Source organism: Emiliania huxleyi, assembly GCF_000372725.1.
Source record: "Emiliania huxleyi CCMP1516 unplaced genomic scaffold EMIHUscaffold_761, whole genome shotgun sequence".
NCBI lineage: Eukaryota > Haptophyta > Isochrysidales > Noelaerhabdaceae > Emiliania > Emiliania huxleyi.
Window position 1 is genome coordinate 1 of NW_005196303.1, and position 16,679 is coordinate 16,679.

Genomic DNA, 16,679 nt, shown 5'->3' on the forward strand with positions numbered 1-16,679 from the left:
ATGACGCCGCCGTGCTCCAGCGTCTTCCACTTGACGCCCCCCCGCTTCCACTCCGACCCGTCCACCTCCTCGTACCACCGGTCCCCGTACGACGTGCCCGCGTCGTCGCCGCCGCCGCCGCCCTTTGCCGAAGGCTTCGCGGGCGCCTTCTTCTGCTTCTTGGCGGGCTTCTTGTCGTAGTCGGAGTCGGAGTCGGCGTCGTCGTCCGCCGACGACTCGGAGTACTTTGGCTTCTTCTTCTCCTTCGCCTTGGGCGACGCGGGCGCCTTTGCCGCCTTGGCCGCCTTGGGCGCGGCCGGCGCCTTGGCTGCGGCCGGCTTTGGCGGTGCGACGCCGTTGCCGTTGGCCTTGGGCTTGGGCGAGGGCGCCGCCGGCTGTGGCTTGGCGGTGATCACGTTCTCCACCGCCTTACGCTTCGACAGCGGCACGTCGTCATCCTCGTCCGACGAGTCATCCTCAGCAGCAGCGGCGGGTGGCAGCGGTGCAGCAGCAGGCTCCGGCGCTGCGGCAGGCTCCGGCTCGGCTTCCGGCGCCGCGGCCGGCGGCTGTGAGGTGCGCTCTGAGGGAGGCGCTTCGTCCTCGCTGCTGTCGTCGTCCCTTATCCTCACCATCGCACAAGTCGACGAGCCTCGACTGAGAGTCCCGCTTCTGGCTCAGCGGCAAGAGCTAGATGGCAGAAGAAAACGCGCTGCCGAGTCCGAGCCGAGCCGCTGGGCGACGGCTAGCTAGCACCACACTCCTCTCCTTAAAATCCCTGTGTGGTGGCGGCGTGCCGTCCTCCCATCCCTCCCTACTTGGTTTCTTTCTTTCTTTCTTTCTTTAGCCGCTGGCAGCTACCTCTGCTGGGCTCTGGCTCTGCCTCTCGCTCTCCTCATCCTCCTCCCTGCTCCTTCCGAGCTCCGTCCACCGCCTCGCCAATGTTGACAAACAATTGCTAAAAATCTCTCTCTCTCTGTTGCCTGTTGGTGTTGCCGGGGGGCCGTCTCTGACGCATGAAGGGCTGCTGCTCTATTACGTTTACATGTATTTACAGGGGCGTGCGATCTGTGAAATTCAAACCTCAACCCCCTGCCGCGCTCCGGTCGTGCAGATAAAGCAGCCCGGCATACACCGCCCCCACCCCTGACAGGACGCCCGCCGCCGCGGGCAGCCGCCTCGCGGCCGCCAGCGCCGCGGTCGCGCCAGCACCAAAGGAGGCGACCACACGCACCGACTCGGCGGCGGCGCGGCGCGAGCCGGGCGCGACCGCCTCGCCGCCAGAGACCGCGTCGCCGAGGCTGCGCGCAATCCTGCCGAGGTGGCCCGTCACCATGCAGGTCACCGCGCCCGTCGAGTCCGCGGAGGCGGCGTTGACGACGCCTGAGCCGACGCCGAGGAGGAGGATGCTCCAGCGCGAGCCGTTCGACAGGCGGAGCCCGAGGTCGGCGAGGGCGAAGAGGGCAAACACGGCGGGCGCGACTGAGGAGAGGGTGCGGCGGCGCCGTCGCGAGAGGTCCACCACCCGGAAGGCGCCGAAGCCGCCGACGTACGACGCGATGAGCGCCTACTTACACCCGCTGGAGGCGTGAAGAGAGGCTGCTCACCCCTCGGCTGCGGACCTTTCGATGAGCGCCGTGAAGAAGGCGCCGTCCACCCAGCGCAGCGCGGTGAGGCACTCGAGGCAGCGCAGCAGGTTGCCAGTCATCATGTTGGCGTAGCAGCCGTACGTCTGCCACACAAACACGTCCACCCACCCGCCCGTGAAGGCCAGGCCCGTGACGAGCGAGGCCGGGTTGGGCACGACAGCAGCGGGCGCCGAGGCGGCCGTCATGCCGGCCGTCATGCGAACGCGCGGCGCCGGCGGCCGCAGCGCCGCGCACAGGCCGGGCAGGCAGAGGGAGACGACGACGAGACCTCGGGCCTTCATGTGAGTTCGTTGTTATGCGGGGGGCGCGCAGGGCAGCGCCTTTTTCTTTGAACCGCGCACGAGTTTTCTTTTTCTCAACGGCGCTAGGAACGGAAGCCCGCGACACTCCATTCCGTGGACGGTTCTCTGCCGTCAGTGCTGAGGCCTCCGCTGAATGAGAAAGGAGACGCTCTGCAAAACGTCGCCGATTCGCTCGGCGCAGCTTTAGATGACCACGCTCCGCACATTGCTCGCGACGCCGCTCGTCCTCGTCGCCCTGCTCGCCGCCACGCCCTCCCGCGCCGTCCGCCTCTCCCCCGGCGCGCCTGCGTCGGCCGCTGCGCGGCCACGCTTCCTCTTCCTCTACCGCGACACACTGCCCGGCCACTGGCGGAGCGAGGTGCGCTCTGTCGCAGACATGCTCGGCTTTGGCGGCGATGAGCTCGCCTTCGAGCCCAGCCGGCGGGACTCGTTCGAGTACGTCGCGCTGCCCGACGCGGCCGCGGCCGCCGCCGTCGCCCGCCGCTGCGTCCTCGTCCGCGGCTGCTTTGACGTATGGGCGGAGTCGGAGCCCGCAGATCACGAGGACGGCGGTGGCGGCGAGGGCAGCGGCCAGCGGGCGTGGGAGCGGCTTGCCGAGGCCGTCTGTGCGGCGGGCGCCGAAACGCACCGGCGGTGGGTCGCGCCGCTCGCCGAGGACAGCTGGTGCGTCGAGATGCTCTCAGCGGGGCGGCAGAAGCCGTACAGCGAGCCGGCCAAGGCGCGGCGGGATGGAGCCGCGCCACTAGACCCTCCCAGAGACTTCGCAACCTTCAGAGGACTCCTCTGCACGACCACGGCGCTCTCACCCCCGCCGCCGCCTGTACCGCGCCAAAGGTTGCCCTGATGGAGCTCCTCGACGAGCTGCTCGCGCCGCTGCCCGGGCCCATCTCTCTCCGCTCGCCGGAGCAGGTGGTCGCCATGCTCGAGGACTACGACGACCCGACGGGAAGAGGCGAGCGAGGCGAGCCGGCCGCCCTCGCTCCTCCGCGCCGCCTGTACCTCGGGCGGCGCCTCTCGGCGGGCGCCTCGCGGCTGCTGCACGACTTCCGCCTCTCCGCCCGCGGCTACCTCGGCAGGACCACGCTGCCGCCCGAGCTTGCCTTTCTGATGGCCAACGAGGCGCGCGCACGCCCCGGCTGCGCGCTCCTCGACCCGTTCTGCGGGACGTGCTCCACTCTCCTCTCGGCCGCGCGCTTCGGCGCGACGACCTTCGGCGTCGAGGTCGACGCGAGGGTGCTGCAGCGCGAGCCGATCCGAGCCAACTTTGCCGCCGCCGGCCTGCCGCCGCCCGCCAGACTCCTCCTCGCCGACGCCGCCGAGCTGCTGCCCCGCGGCGGCGCCGCCGCCGACGGCAAAGGCGACGATGGCGACGCTGACGGCGATCACGTGGCGGAGTTGCCGGCCGGGCTGGGCCTGCGCGACTTCGACGCGATCGTCACCGACCCGCCGTACGGCATCATGGAGGGGGTCTGGGAGGGGGGAGGAGTGCTGGTTGGAAGCTGTGAGCAGCGTCTCCACACACCTCTGGCTGCGGACAGGCGGGCGAGCTGTACCAGCCGCTGCCCGCGCGGTGCGCGATGCTGCTGCGGCTCGCCGCGGCGCGGTTGCGAGTCGGCGGCCGCCTCGTCTTTCTGCTGCCCGTCCCCGCCGAGTGCGCTGCGCCCGCGCTGCCGCCGTCCGACTGCCTCGTCCTCGAGTCCGCTTCGAGGCACGCCGTCTCGGCGAGGATGCACCGGTACTTGCTCACCCTCCGCAAGGCGCGCGAGGCCTCCGCCGCCGACGTCGGAGAGGCGCGCGTCCTCGAGGCGGCGGCAGGCGAGGGCGGCGGCGCGGGTGGCGGCACGGCGGCGGACGCGTTGCCGAAACCGTGGGAGGTGTCGACGCTGAGCACGTAGCGAGGAGGGTGGGGCGGTGAGTGTTGTATAACGTCACACACACATTGTCTGGTGAAGAATCTCACACCAGTCACACACACCGACCACAACACCCCGCCGCCGCCCCCGCCGCGCAGCCACACTGTGGTGCAGCTCTGGGCGACTCGGACCGACCCGACTGGCGGATCACTGCCAGCGGTGCCGCTGGTCGAGAGGGAATTTATGACATACTACTATGACCATGCTAGTGACGTATGAGCTTCAGAACAGAACATGCACAGACGGGGACGGCGACGAGACTTGCGGCGCCCCGGCGCCGACGAGAGACGGACAAATGCATGCTCTCGACATGGCACATGCGCAGGCAGTACAGACACGGCAGTTCGCGCGCAGTGAGACATGAATAGCGGTCGAGTGTAGCAGTGCAGCCCGACGCGGGCTGTGTAGCGACATGAGGACGGAAGAGCTCACCACGGCACGCAATACTCGAGGTAGCGCAAGAACTGGTCGCGCGTCATGGGGTCGGTATCGGCATCGGGCTGGTACATCTGGAAAGACACGCCGATCTCGGCGTGGTTCCAAGGGTACGGCTCCCACATGGCCAGGTCGTCGCTTATACCGCCGCGTTCGAATTAGTCCCTAGAGTCTAGCTGCCACGTTCAAAACCAGGACGGCGGCAGTGATGGTGCTATCACGGGAGCGGGGGAGCGGGTGGTGTACGGGATAGTAGAGCAGGCGCTTTGTGGGTGGCGGTGGGCGGCGGCGCTGGGGGGCCGGCCGAATCGTTAGCTGAGCTCCTCCTCAAGCTCGATCACGCATGTGACGCACGTTGAGTGACAACGTCGGCGAGCTCTTCTGAATCAGGTTTAGGTTGCCGGACATGGCTGCACCTCCAACTCCTCCTCTGAGTCAGACACGCCAATGTCGACTCTCGACTGCGCCCTCCTCCTCCCATTCGTCGACTGCGCCCTCCTCCTCCTCCTCCAATTCGCCGACTGCGCCCTCCTCCTCCATGGGGTCGATCCGATTCCGCAGCGTGTCGTCCCCAGCGGCGGTGCTGCGCGGGAGGCGGCCGCGGGCACGCTGGGCTCGATCAGCGGCTTCCCCTCAAGTTGCGCCGAAAGAGCACGCGGATTTGGCGGACGTTCTTGGTTTCAATTTTACGGATGTCTTGGCACCAGCTGAAGGCTTGCGGCCGTCCACGGCTCAGATCACATATTCACGACGGTATTTGGATTTTGCTATTTGTTCGAGAGATTTTTGAAGACCAACAAGAAATCACGACCGCCACGTGCGTTGTGGCGGGCCACCCTGTCCATGGATGCCAATCTGGGGTCTCTCGACCGAGTCTGATTTCGCCTCGCCGCCTCCCGATGGTGGTAAGGCTCTCTGGTGCGGAATCGACCCTATCCAGTGCTCAAGTGCTCAAGTAAGGCTGGAGAGCCAAACAAAGCGGCGGAGATGGCGGGGGAGGGCGGGGGATCGAGGAAAGCACGACTCGCACCGACCCTTCACGAACCGAAAGGCTGCACCCGGGGAAGGCACAGTAATCCGGGCACGTGTTGGGCGCCCCATTCCGTTTAGGGCTAGGTCGGCTCAGGGCCCCGTCCACTTCCCTCCCGCTTGGCGCGTGATGATGAGGAGATGCCACCCAGGCCAGCCAGGGCAGGGGCGGAGGGCGAGGGCGGAGGGCGGGATGGGCGCCAAGCGGGAGGGAGCGGACGGGGAGGGGCGCACAGATGGGGGATGGCGAGGGCGGAGGGGCGGGAAGAGGGGAGGGCGGCGGGGGACGGAAGTCGGCATGGGCGGGTGGTGGGTGGTTCGGTAGGGCGCGGGGGGGAGGGCGAGGGGTGGAGTAGAGGGGGGGTGGGGTGTCAATGGTACCGCGTCTGCGACGCGGGCGCCTTGCGGGCAGAGCCCTTAGCCACCCTTCATATCTTGCGCGGTAAAAAAGAATGGCGACAATGCTGTTTTCGAGGTTCTCGAGAGGTGGATATCCTTTGGCCGCGTTGGGTGTGTACGGGGTGTGGAGGGTGAGTTGACCAAGGGGTTGTGCGCCGGGCCCTCCTGCTCGGCTCCAGCCGGTAGACAAGTCTTGTCATCAACAGAGTAGATGGACCTGACCTCGGGGCTGATGTGACCAAGCGCTGGTGGCGTGGTTTAACCTCACACCCATGGTCTCACAGTGTGCCGGCAGTCGCCGAGCAGTGTCGCTCACACAAGCCGCAGCACAAGTGACTGAGGGCCAGTGAGGGCGAGCCCATCGCTGTCACAGCTGTGGCAGCCGCACAGTAGGCTGTGTCAACTGTGCAGAGTGTGTGAGCAGCAGAGGAGCTGCTCTCCAGGCTTCTGTCGCAAAGAGCTGCATGCCACTGTGGGCGCTGTCGAGGTTCGCCGAGCGCGGCGCAGGTCGGGTTGAAGGACACCGTCACCGACGAGCGCACGTTGGAGTATTCACTCCGGACAAAGACGGCTACACGCACACGAGCCGCGGTCGTGTAGCCGTCATAGCGGCGAGGCGCGGGACCGTCTGTGGCGAAGTGGGTCGCGTCCCTCGATTTCCGTGAACCCAGCATCCACACCCCTTTACGCTCCTTCGTCGCGTCGATGGGGCGCAGCAAGCCGGCCGCACGCGCCGAGACGCGAGAGCGAGCGAGCCACGCGCAGTGTGCAATCTTTACCGGTACTAGCAGGTTGGCTCGCTAGTCGCTCGCCGGCCCGCGCAGCACGCGCGGGCCTTTTTTGTGGTCGGATGTTGGTCGTCTCGAATTTGATCGTGGGCAGGGCGTGAGAAAGCTGGACAGCTCGGTCGATGCGAGCCACCAGCTCGTGAGCGACGGGCGCGACGGGTTCCTCGGCGTAGGCTTGGGCGTGGTGAGCAGCGCCGGCGAGAGAGGGACGGCATGCGGCTCCCAAACGAGCCGCACGGGCTTCATCTGGGCCGCCGAGGCCACCTCCTTGGTCGCGGTGGCGGGCGTGAAGGCGAGGTGGGCCGAGGCAAGCGCTGAACGTGCCGTGCCGCCTTGCGCCCCTGAGGAGGGACGAGTGTGTGGGGTGCCACGGGCGGGGGGGAGCGGTGAGAGGAGAGCGGTGGGCACCCCCACGAGGGGCTGCGCTGACGCCGCCTGCCACCCCACGCACGCCACTGACGCTGTGGGGGCGGCACGATCGAACGCGCTGGTCGGGCGGGCCGTCTGAGTCGCCCAAGCGGTGCTCTGCCGGCCGGTGGACGCGAGGGTGGCCCAAGAGGGCTCAAAGTACGGAGCCGATACCCGGCCGTCCCGGACGCCTGGCACGCGGGCCAATGGTCCAGCCGTCCTGTGCATGGCTGGAGCGAAGGAGGGAGAGCTCAGGAGGGCGACGGGGCAGGGAAGGGGGCGATGCGATGCGGCGAGGTCTAATCGGCGGCGTGGAGAGAGGAGGTGCCAAAAGGCGACTATAGAGAGGCCTCTACGGGTGATATAGTGCGCCATGCCGGCGGGAGAGGTCTCTCACCGCCCCCCGGGCCGTCTCGAAGGGCCGTGCAGCCCACGCCACGAGGCGCTGCTGGCGGGAGCCTGGAAGGACTTGGCCTCGTTGCACCGCGCCGCGTTGATTCGCGACCACCGTCGGCCGCGGACGGCGTCGGCGTGGCGGCCGCGGGCGCTCGCGAGACGCGCCGCTCTGCGCTGGTTCGGTTCGTTCGACTCGTTGTGCCGCCGCACGCCCGGCGGCCGCGGGTCCCAGAAGTGGTTGCGCGGGCCTCTTCCTTTCGGCCGCGGGACGGCGTCGGGCACGTCGTCGGTCGCAACAGCGGCGCGGCGAGCCGCGGCACGTCGTTGCTGGCGCTGGTGGTTTGAGGTCGGCATCGTCCAGAGCTCGGTCGACGAGTCTAGAGCTTCAGCTGGTCGGGTGCCATGTTTGTGCGGAAAGTGGCAAATATATCTCTTTGATGGGAGTTTTTGGCTAATCAAACCCAAGGCCTGCACTAATCAAAAAGTGGTACCTAATCAAAAAGTGGTACGGGATACCAGTTGCCTCACGGAAATCAAAGCGAGTCGGAGTGCCTTCTTGGTGGCAAAATCGGCAAAATCGGCAAAATACCGGGTATTTTGCGGGTATACCTGAAAAAACCCGGGTATACCCGGGTAATACCCGCACTTTTGCATGGTTTCGCCCCCGGGACCACACCGACAGCCGCTACAACTACTGAAAACCCCGCATACCACTTTCGCATACCACTATACCATACCACTCCAAAACTAATCAAAATATCGCCAAATACCAGTCTCATACCGGTAAAGATTGCACACTGGCCACGCGGCACCGGCACAGAAAGTTTTGCCCGCACGTCACACGAGTCAAGTCAAGTCAAGACCTACACGGACTGTCCATGATGAGCGCGCGACGCAATTCGACTGTGGACCACACTATTCCTGTGCCCAATCGCAACCAACCGGCAGCCACCATGTGTCTATGTCCCTCGCATGTCCTCAGTCTTCACACTGGAGCCCGCCCCAGCGGCGGACGGCCGAGACGCCTCGCCGTGCACCCCACACGTCCGGTCTACGTTCGACTCTTCGCGTGCCCGCGTCGGCAGTGCAAGCCGTACAGGTTGTAGGGCAGGCCCTCCGCCACGGCGACGACCTGCAGCGCGTCTGGGTCCGCCGCCGCTTCGCCGGGCACGCGGCCGCATCCGACCAGGGCGAGCTGCTCCACGGACTGGAAGAGGCGGAAGCCGGAGCCGAGGAGGAGCTGCTGCAGCCGCGAGCCGGAGCAGCCCTGCGCGCGCAGCGCCGACTCGAACACCTCCACCTTGACCGTCTTGACGGCTCCGGCGCCGAGCAGCCGCCGCATCCCGTGCAGCGCGCGGCACTCGAATCCCTCGACGTCGATCTTCATCATCGCCACGGGCGGAGGGAGGCGCTCCCGGCGCAGCTGCCTCGGCCAGAGGATGTCGTCCGCCTGCCAGCAGTCAGTCCGGTCGCTCACGCTTGTCGAGCTCACTCGGGCGCCTCGGGAGGTGTTCTCTCGCCTGCCGCACCACCACCCGCTCCGCGCTGCCAAACGAAGAGCCGTCCCACCGGCTGAGAGACTCTGCGCTCTCGCTCGAGCCGAGGACGGAGTGGCCGGCGTTGCCTGCGGACGTGTCGCGGACGTGTCGACGGACGTGTGAAGGACGCGCAAGCCACAGAGCGGCCCGCGGTGCCGAGGGCGGGGTGGAGGAAGAAGCTCGAGTTTGCGTCGCCGAGCGCGAGGGGAAGCAGGACGGCGCGACGCCGCACGGGGGGGTGGCGCAGCGCGAGCGCGCCGACGGACGCCGAGAGCAGCCCCAAGTTGGCCGCGCCGGGCTCAAAGGCGACCACCGGCGCGTCGGTCGACAGGAGCAGCTGCATCGTGCAGGCGCCAAGGTTCGCCCCTACGTCGAGCGCCACAGCGCCCGGGCCCGCCGCGAGCGCGCCGATCGCGAGCAGGGGGACCAGGTCGTCGCACTCGAACCAGCGCCCTTCCCGCACCACGTGGTCGGACAGCAAGTCGCCCTCTGGCCGCAGGCAGAGCGAGCCGTTCGAAGCAGCTCGCGCCGCCAGCGGCAGCCCGAGCCCGGGGACGGGAGCCGGCGGCGCGGTGATCGCGTCGCCGCCGGCAAGCAGCGCGGCCCAGCGACAGGGCGCGGAGGCTCTGCTACCCAGACTCTCCGCCGGATCGATCCGCCAGGCCTCCCACGACGGCGGCTCCGAAAGCATCATCATAGAAAGAGGCTCGCCGCCCGACGCCCTCATCTTGCGCCGCCGTCGCACTGTCGAAACTCGGCGGTCGTCGTGAAGCAGGAGGGCGAGGACGAGCAGAACGGCAGCGGCGGCGACGAAAAGAAGTGCTGAGCGCGACGTGGTGCTCGCGCCCGGGGCTAGAAGCCGTCCGAAACAAGAATTAGCGCGTAGACGACCCTAGAAGTAGCAGAGGAGAGCGACGCGACAGAGGGAGAGAGAGCGACGTAAGTGGGACGACCGCGAGGTGGCATGAAGGTTTGTTTGTTTGAAGGTTGCAGCGAGAATCGGCGAGGGACTGCGAAGAGAGATAGGAAGAAGCAGACGCGAAGGATGGGCGACGGCTAGCGCATCACACTCCTCTCCTTAAAATCCCTTTTTGGTGGCGGCGTGCCGTCGTCCTCCGCCTGCTCCCATCCTTCCCTTGCGCCTTGGCGCTTGGGTTGTCTGTTTTCTTTCTTTCTTTTACCACGCCCAGTGTTTTTGAGTTTTCCTTGGCTTACATTACCTCTCGTCGGCTGGCGTCTGTGAGGAGAGGTCTCCATCGTATGCCTATGCGCATCACAGATTCTCTCGCCGTCGCAGCGCGCTGCGGTTTCTTGTCTCTCTGTTTGACCCCCCGATCACGCCACCTCGCCCCTCCTCTCCGCTCACCCAGAGATGGTGTCCCACTTGGGGAAGGCCTGCATCCGCGCGCGCGCGTTTCTCTCCAGCTTCTCCTGCTTCTCGGCCTCGATCGCGTCGATCGTCACCTCGATCGGCCTGCTCGCCTCCTCGTCCTTGTAGTAGCCGAGCCCGTACACGTCAAACTTGAAGACGTAGCCCTCCTTCTCGCTCTCGAACTCCGCCGCCTCGATGTAGTCCGGCGCCGCCGCCTCGAGCTGCGGCGCCGCCGCCGCGCCCTCAGCCAGCACAAACGCCTCCGTCTCGGGGCTCTCCCAGAGCTCGGCCGCCAGCCACATCTCCGAGGGAACCTCGCCATAGTACGAGGCTGCGAGCGGAGTCACTGCCGGGATGTAGCCCGCCTCGAACCAGTTGCGCATGGTCGTGGTTGCGTGCGGCCCCTGGTCGACTCCGTAAGGGTCGCGGTACCACCAGAACTGCGCGTGGCCGAGGTCGCCGGCTGCGGGCGGTGGCCCGTCCCACGCCTTGCGTTTCCTCGACGAGGGACCCTCCGCCGCGCCGCCCGGGGCAGCGGCTGCTTCCGCCATGCCCGTGGAGCTACCAGGTCGCACTTAGCTTACCTAGGCTCCCTAGGTAGCACGCACGAAAGAATTCGTCCCCGCATTTTTTCTCAAATTGGCACCTGTCCTGTGTGGTGGCGGCGTGCCGTCCTCCCATCCCTCCCTTGGGTTGTCTGTTTTCTTTCTTTCTTTTTGGCACCTGTCCCTCCCTTGGGCTGTATGTTTTCTTTCTTTCTTTGGCACCCGTGCCTCTCTGGATAGGGTGGCCGTCACACAACGACCCCTGGAATTGCGAGTCGCCCTTTCCCCCGCTGTGACCTGTGTGTGATTTTGTGTGAGCTCTGTGTGTCTTGAACTTGATTTGAAAGTAGAAAGAGAGATTTTTAGCACTGCGCTTTTTTCTTTCTACGGTTTCTGTTACAATGACACACCGCAGTCCGCTGCGATCACCGGCCCGACTCGGACTGAGCGTGCGGTGCCACCTCAGGTCGTACATCTAGCACCGCGAGCGGTTGCCACGTAAACTCCAGCCCTTCCACCTGCGCCCCCAGCCCAAGCTGTCCAGCATGACACCAACCCATGGAGGCCAGCCGACCTGAGACAGTGTCCACGATCATAGTCGTGAAGCATCCGCACGACAAAGCTACTATCTCGACATGCTCGACAGCGCTGTCGTCGCCCCGGTTGTCCTCGACTATCACGCCTCCTTGGATGACCATGTCAGTGCCGAAGCCATCAAGGACCACTTCCGTCGGCTCGAGGCGGTTCTCTTCACTCCCATGACCGAGGCAGCCGAAAGAGCCAGATCCCCACGTCCATAGCACCGAGCCGCCATCCGTCGTCGCCGCTGTATGCAGTGTGCCACAGCTCACGAGACCGACGGGCCTGCCCTGCAGCCTGGACACGACTCGCGGCGTCATCACATCCTCCTCGTCCCCGTGCCCGAGCTTGCCCTCCGCGCCCTCACCCCATGTGAAGAGCCTGCCGTCGGACGCAACAGCTGCGACGTGTCCACTGCTGCAGCTCGCGTCCCGGACCAGAACACCCGAGAAAGGAACCGGCGCGGGTGTCGGACTCAGATAGTGGAAGACGGGCGGCGGCAGATTCCAGCCGGCACAAAAGAGGAAAAGCTTCCCCGCAGACGTCACTGCGATGGCCAGGCCGTCCTTGTGGTCAATGGACACCACTCGGCGGGCTGCCAGGGCGTCCACGCGAACGGGCTCGGCCCCGACCCAGTCCTGACTCGGCCCCGCCCCGTCCTCGTCCTCGGCGTGACCCAATGCGGTCTCACCCAGCTGTAGAGATCGCCGTTGGCCGTGACACAGAGCGTATCGTGGACGCCAGCCGCAACTAGCGCCACTCGCGTTTCGGGCGGGAAGCTTGACACCTCGCACGGCGGGCCCACGACGCCCTGATGGACCCCCAAACCCAAGCGTTCGCCGTAGCTACCCCACGTCAGGAGACGGCCGTCATTCGTGAGCGCGGCGCTGTGAGCCCAGCCGGCAGAAGCGGCCACCACCGTCCGGCCCGCCAGCCGTTCGATCGGACGCGGTGCGACAACATCAGCGCGACGTGGGTCGGCACAACCGAACTCAAGCTCTTGGTCGTCCTCGTCCAGCTCGGGCTCCAAGTCGCTCCCCGGGTCGTCGGTTAGTCCCAACTGGAAGTCTGCATTTGAACCAAAAGCGGAAAGCCCTCCGCCTGCCGTCACGACTAAGCCGTGAAACCTCGTGGCGGACACGACGGGCAGCGGGGCGAGGAGCCGCTCACAGACGAACAGACGAAAGATTGCACTCTCGCCGTCGCGAGCTGCAACTCGCCAGCCATCGTGCCGCCTTGAGGATGCGAGCTCAGCCGCAGTGTCAGCGACGCTGTATCGGTGGCTCACGCACTTCAGCCGCGCGAGGCCTCGGGCAGGAAGGTGCTCGCAAATACAGAGCAGTAGGTCGAGGTCGAGGATGTCCAGGGTTGGAGGCGCGACCAGCGTGGCGGCAGTCATCGGCGAACGGCTCGACATAGGCTGGGTGGGGTCGCAAGTGTGTACTATGCCGATCCCTTGCTCTCGGCCTCTCGCCTCTGCCGGGCTTCAGCAAAGCGAGCAGCGCGCACCTCTTTCTTTTGTCCCGAGGGTGGGAGAGGGCGACGTATTTTGCAAATACGTAAGCGCGCGCGGCGCGCGCGCGCCTGACAAGCGATCCCACGACAGCGTGGCTGCGTGGGGTGCTTGTCCAACCAACCAACTGCCGGTAGGCGACAGGGAGCCCCCACGGTGCTCGGTGGTCCCCGTTTGCTTATTCTTGACCTGATTGGCACGCTTCTTGCGCGCCTGCTATGCTTGCGCGGGGACTGTGCGGATAAAAACGTGGCTCGGGTTACACCAATCCTCGCTACCCAACGCGGCCACTTGAGCACTTGAGCACTGGATAGGGTCGATTCCGCATGGTACGGGACCCCTCGATCGTCTCGCCCTCCCTCGCTGGAGTGCTCATTGGGGGGGGTCATAACAAACACGGTACAGGATCGAGGTGCACGCTGCCGAGGCAGTGTCGTCCCCCCTCTCCCCGACGGCGATGGCGGTGTGACCGATCGAGCTACAAGAGGAGCTTGTTCAGCAGGATCCGGGTTAGACTGGCGCACTACCTCACTGGGCCTGAGACCGCCGTGCCGCGTGCGCTTCCCGTCACCGTCTCGGGTTTGTGTGGGATCGAACCACTCCGGGATGGGCAAGCCCATCGTTCTGACTTGCGCCTTTCCTCCACCTGCAGGAGAAAGCAGGGGGTGTGTGCGCCGCCTCGGCTCGACGGGGGGGGGGGGGGGCGTAAAAGGGGGGGGGGGCGGGGGGGGGGCTCTTCCAGTCGGGAGAGGCCGACAAAGCAACTTCGAGGCGTACTTCACACCATCTTGTTAATTGTCAGAATTCAAAAAGCATCAATTAATAATAGTAAGGAAGACATGTTGCCCGGCCGTTCAAGAAGTCCGTCTCGATTTTCGTTTTTTTCCCACAGACCACTCGGCTCTCGGGCAACGCGGAAAGGATATCCACCTCGAGAACAGACAGGATAAAAACTCACCGCTCTTTATACTCGTTTATTCACGAGGCGACCCCAGGGAACCGTGGGCTCTAGGTTTCCTAGTGGCGTGCTGTGAACAAACAGCGAAGAAGACGCCTGATCAAAACTGGGCCCGGGCTCCTAGCCGGATAGGGGGTCTGTCCACACTGGCTGGCCCCTCCCAGATAGATAGGTAGGTTGGTCTTGTTTCGCCCAAAAGGGCCCTGCAATGGGTAGGTCATACTTTTTCCATCTTTTTTCGCTTCGCTGCGCGCCTGGGGATAGTGGCGCCAGCCTAGCTGCCCTCTGCGCGGCTGGCCTAACCTGTGCTGCTGCTGCTGCTGCTGCTGCTGCTGCTGCTGACTCCCGAGTGCCCCTGCGTGTGAGCAAGGCACGTATTCCGCTACTCTTGCCTCAGGTGCCGGATGCCGAAAGGCGGGTGGCGGTGCGTGGTGGTCGTGCTGCTCATGTGCTCGGTCGTACTGCAGCTGTGGTCGCAGGCCTCAGCGCTCTCTCTCAGGCTGCTTCCGACTGCGCTGCGGAGGCGGCAGCACGTGAGCTCTCTGTCTCCGACGGCGACTGCGACCGCGGCGGGCGCGGGCAGTGCCTCTCGGGACCCGGGGTGGGTGGCGGCGCTGCAGATGCTGCGAGACTCGCGCGAGAGGTACGTCATCGTTGATGCCAAGAACGGGCTGGGCAATCGGCTGCGTGCGCTCGCGTCAGCCATGGCGGTGGCGGCGACGCTCGACCGGCCGCTGCTCCTCGTGTGGGTGTCTGACCTGCACTGCAACTGCAGCTTCCGGCGGCTGTTTGCGCAGCCGCTGCCCTTCACGCTCCTCGAGGAGGAGATCCCGCTCGCCAACCTGACCGACCCGCGCCACTTCCAGCGGTACAACTACATGCGCCCCGAGCCGGGCGCCGTCAAGGACGCGCCCATCATCCCCGACCCGCGGAGGCACCTCTACTTCAAGTCTGCCTTTGTGACGCGCCCCGCTGCCGGCGAGACCGACCGGCTGCGGGCGGCGCGTCTTCACACGCGTCGGTGTGGGCAGGTGATGAACCACGCGCACGGCAAGTGGACGCACGCGCAGCAGCAGATCCAGCGCCTCGTCCCCGCCGCTCGCGTCGCTCGCCAGCTGATTGCAGACAAGACCATGGCGCCGACGCCACACCCGACGCCCGCCCACGCCGCACCACACTCCACCACACTCCACCACACTCCACCACACCACCACACTCCACCACACTCCACCACACACCCACACGGCCAGCCACACACCCACTCCGCCACACGCCCACTCCGCCACACCGGGTCGGCCCCTCCCGCACCACGAGCACGCCGCGGCACCGCGGCGCCGCCGGCCACACTCCCCCGCGGCTGCCACCTCTCGCGCCGCCCCTTCCTGGCGCAGGCCAGGCTCCCCGTCTGCACGCGCGCGTCTGCGGATAGGTCGGGCTCCACATCCGAAACGTCTTCGACGCGCCCCGCGACTCGAGGACTTTCTCCTCCACCACGGGCAACGAGGCGATCGCCGCTGCAGAGAAGGAGTACGGCCGCAAGGGGACGTCCAAGCTGCTCGCGTGGAGAAAGGCGGGCCCACACCGCCACCGCACCTCCGCCCACACCGCCCCTCCGCCCACACCGCCCCTCCGCCCACACCGCCCCTCCGCCCACACCGCCCCTCCGCCCCGCGGCGCAGGCGGCGCACTGGTCCAACTTCGTGCCGCGCATCACCTCGCTCATGCGGCAGCACTCCCTCACCCGCACCTCGGGCGGCCTCTCGCAGCAGCCTCTCCGCTTCTACCTCGCCGCAGACTCGGAGGAGGCCTATGCGAGCTTACTCAAGTGCACAGCCTCCCACACACACCCGCCCGCCCGCAGCCGCCGCCTCGGCGCGCGGCCGGCACCGCGGTCACCGGCACCGCGGTCACCGGCCGACACCGCGGAGCTCTCCCCAGCCGCATTCTCTCTCGTCGCGCCGCTGTGTGAGGAGCGTTGTTTCACAGCATGGGCCACGCGCAGGCGTTTCCCCAACCGCATCCTCGTCACGCGCCGCGAGTGTGCGAGCGAGCGGTGCGCCCCTCGCCACTGCGAGAGCAGCAGCAGATCGCTGCCCATGCTCAAGAGGTCGAGAGGAGCCTATGCGCATAGGTGCGACTTTCGCGACTGCGAGGGGACGCTGTACGCCCTCGTCGACATGCTCAACCTCGCGCGCACCCGCCTCATCCTCGGCTCGGGCTGGTCGTCCTACTCGGAGGTCCCCGAGAGACAGCCGAGAGGAGGCCGAGATGAGACCGAGATGAGACCGAGATGTGACCTCGTCGCCGCCTCATCACCCGGCTCGGACTGGTCCTGCTGCTCGGAGGACGCGGGCGCTACTCTCACCCCCTCCCTCCCCTCCCCCACCACGCGTCCGGAGGTTGCCGCCTACCTCGGCGGCTCGTCTGGCAACCCCGTCCCGATCCTCATGGCGGGACGCGACTTTGGCGCGCTGGCCACGCACCGCCCGCCCGCCGCCGCATTCCCGCCATCGAGCGCTGCATCGCAAACACTCCCCCCCACCTGCCGCCACAGGTGCGCTCGTCGGCGCCGAGCACGGCCGCTACAGCCCAAAGACGCCATGCTGCAACCCGCTGGAGGGCGGCACCGACGGCGCGCGACACACGCCGACGTCGTTCCCAATCCCGACCCTGTCGCTGCCGGTCCATTCCCCTCCCCCAGCCCGTGTCCACTCCCGCAGGCGAGGCGTTTCTGGGGATGGAAGCCGGGGCGGAGGACGGCGACCCGGACAATTTGATTCAGCATTTCTGGCCGAGACCGTTTTGATACACGTGTGTGTCGCGCTCAAGCGCGCAACGAGGCTCGAGGGCCCTCTGTTTCGGCGATTTTTTCTTTTGAA

General features: G+C 66.4%; 7 protein-coding genes across 7 annotated transcripts in view; 2 read left to right on the forward strand and 5 right to left on the reverse strand.

Moving 5' to 3' along the window:
- Positions 1-871: 871 nt before the first annotated feature.
- EMIHUDRAFT_460017 (hypothetical protein) lies at positions 872-1,822 on the reverse strand (the record flags this gene model as incomplete). Its single annotated transcript, XM_005760254.1, has 3 exons — positions 872-934; positions 1,265-1,543; positions 1,634-1,822. The coding sequence occupies 3 exons, from the start codon at positions 1,820-1,822 to the stop codon at positions 872-874; spliced, it is 531 nt and encodes a 176-aa protein (XP_005760311.1).
- Positions 1,823-2,114: 292 nt separating this feature from the next.
- EMIHUDRAFT_120994 (hypothetical protein) lies at positions 2,115-3,822 on the forward strand (the record flags this gene model as incomplete). Its single annotated transcript, XM_005760255.1, has 3 exons — positions 2,115-2,564; positions 2,762-3,394; positions 3,466-3,822. 3 exons carry the CDS (start codon positions 2,115-2,117, stop codon positions 3,820-3,822), a joined length of 1,440 nt encoding a protein of 479 aa, XP_005760312.1.
- Positions 3,823-8,346: 4,524 nt separating this feature from the next.
- EMIHUDRAFT_120995 (hypothetical protein) lies at positions 8,347-9,530 on the reverse strand (the record flags this gene model as incomplete). Its single annotated transcript, XM_005760256.1, has 3 exons — positions 8,347-8,745; positions 8,825-8,919; positions 8,951-9,530. The coding sequence occupies 3 exons, from the start codon at positions 9,528-9,530 to the stop codon at positions 8,347-8,349; spliced, it is 1,074 nt and encodes a 357-aa protein (XP_005760313.1).
- Positions 9,531-10,195: 665 nt separating this feature from the next.
- Positions 10,196-10,756, reverse strand: EMIHUDRAFT_120996 (hypothetical protein; the record flags this gene model as incomplete). Its single annotated transcript, XM_005760257.1, has 1 exon — positions 10,196-10,756. The coding sequence occupies one exon, from the start codon at positions 10,754-10,756 to the stop codon at positions 10,196-10,198; it is 561 nt and encodes a 186-aa protein (XP_005760314.1).
- A 419-nt stretch (positions 10,757-11,175) lies between these two features.
- On the reverse strand, positions 11,176-12,728 carry EMIHUDRAFT_249289 (hypothetical protein; the record flags this gene model as incomplete). Its single annotated transcript, XM_005760258.1, has 3 exons — positions 11,176-11,729; positions 11,805-11,967; positions 12,021-12,728. The coding sequence occupies 3 exons, from the start codon at positions 12,726-12,728 to the stop codon at positions 11,176-11,178; spliced, it is 1,425 nt and encodes a 474-aa protein (XP_005760315.1).
- Positions 12,729-14,246: 1,518 nt separating this feature from the next.
- EMIHUDRAFT_249290 (hypothetical protein) lies at positions 14,247-16,577 on the forward strand (the record flags this gene model as incomplete). Its single annotated transcript, XM_005760259.1, has 8 exons — positions 14,247-14,759; positions 14,832-14,888; positions 15,230-15,360; positions 15,803-15,853; positions 15,932-16,021; positions 16,200-16,222; positions 16,355-16,482; positions 16,521-16,577. 8 exons carry the CDS (start codon positions 14,247-14,249, stop codon positions 16,575-16,577), a joined length of 1,050 nt encoding a protein of 349 aa, XP_005760316.1.
- Positions 16,578-16,624: 47 nt separating this feature from the next.
- EMIHUDRAFT_249291 (hypothetical protein) overlaps positions 16,625-16,679 on the reverse strand; it is a gene marked incomplete at both ends in the record, with an annotated part of 1,807 nt that continues 1,752 nt past the window's right edge. The window contains one exon of the mRNA XM_005760260.1: positions 16,625-16,641. Coding sequence (XP_005760317.1) covers positions 16,625-16,641 — 17 coding nt within the window. The remainder of the gene's footprint in view (positions 16,642-16,679) is intronic.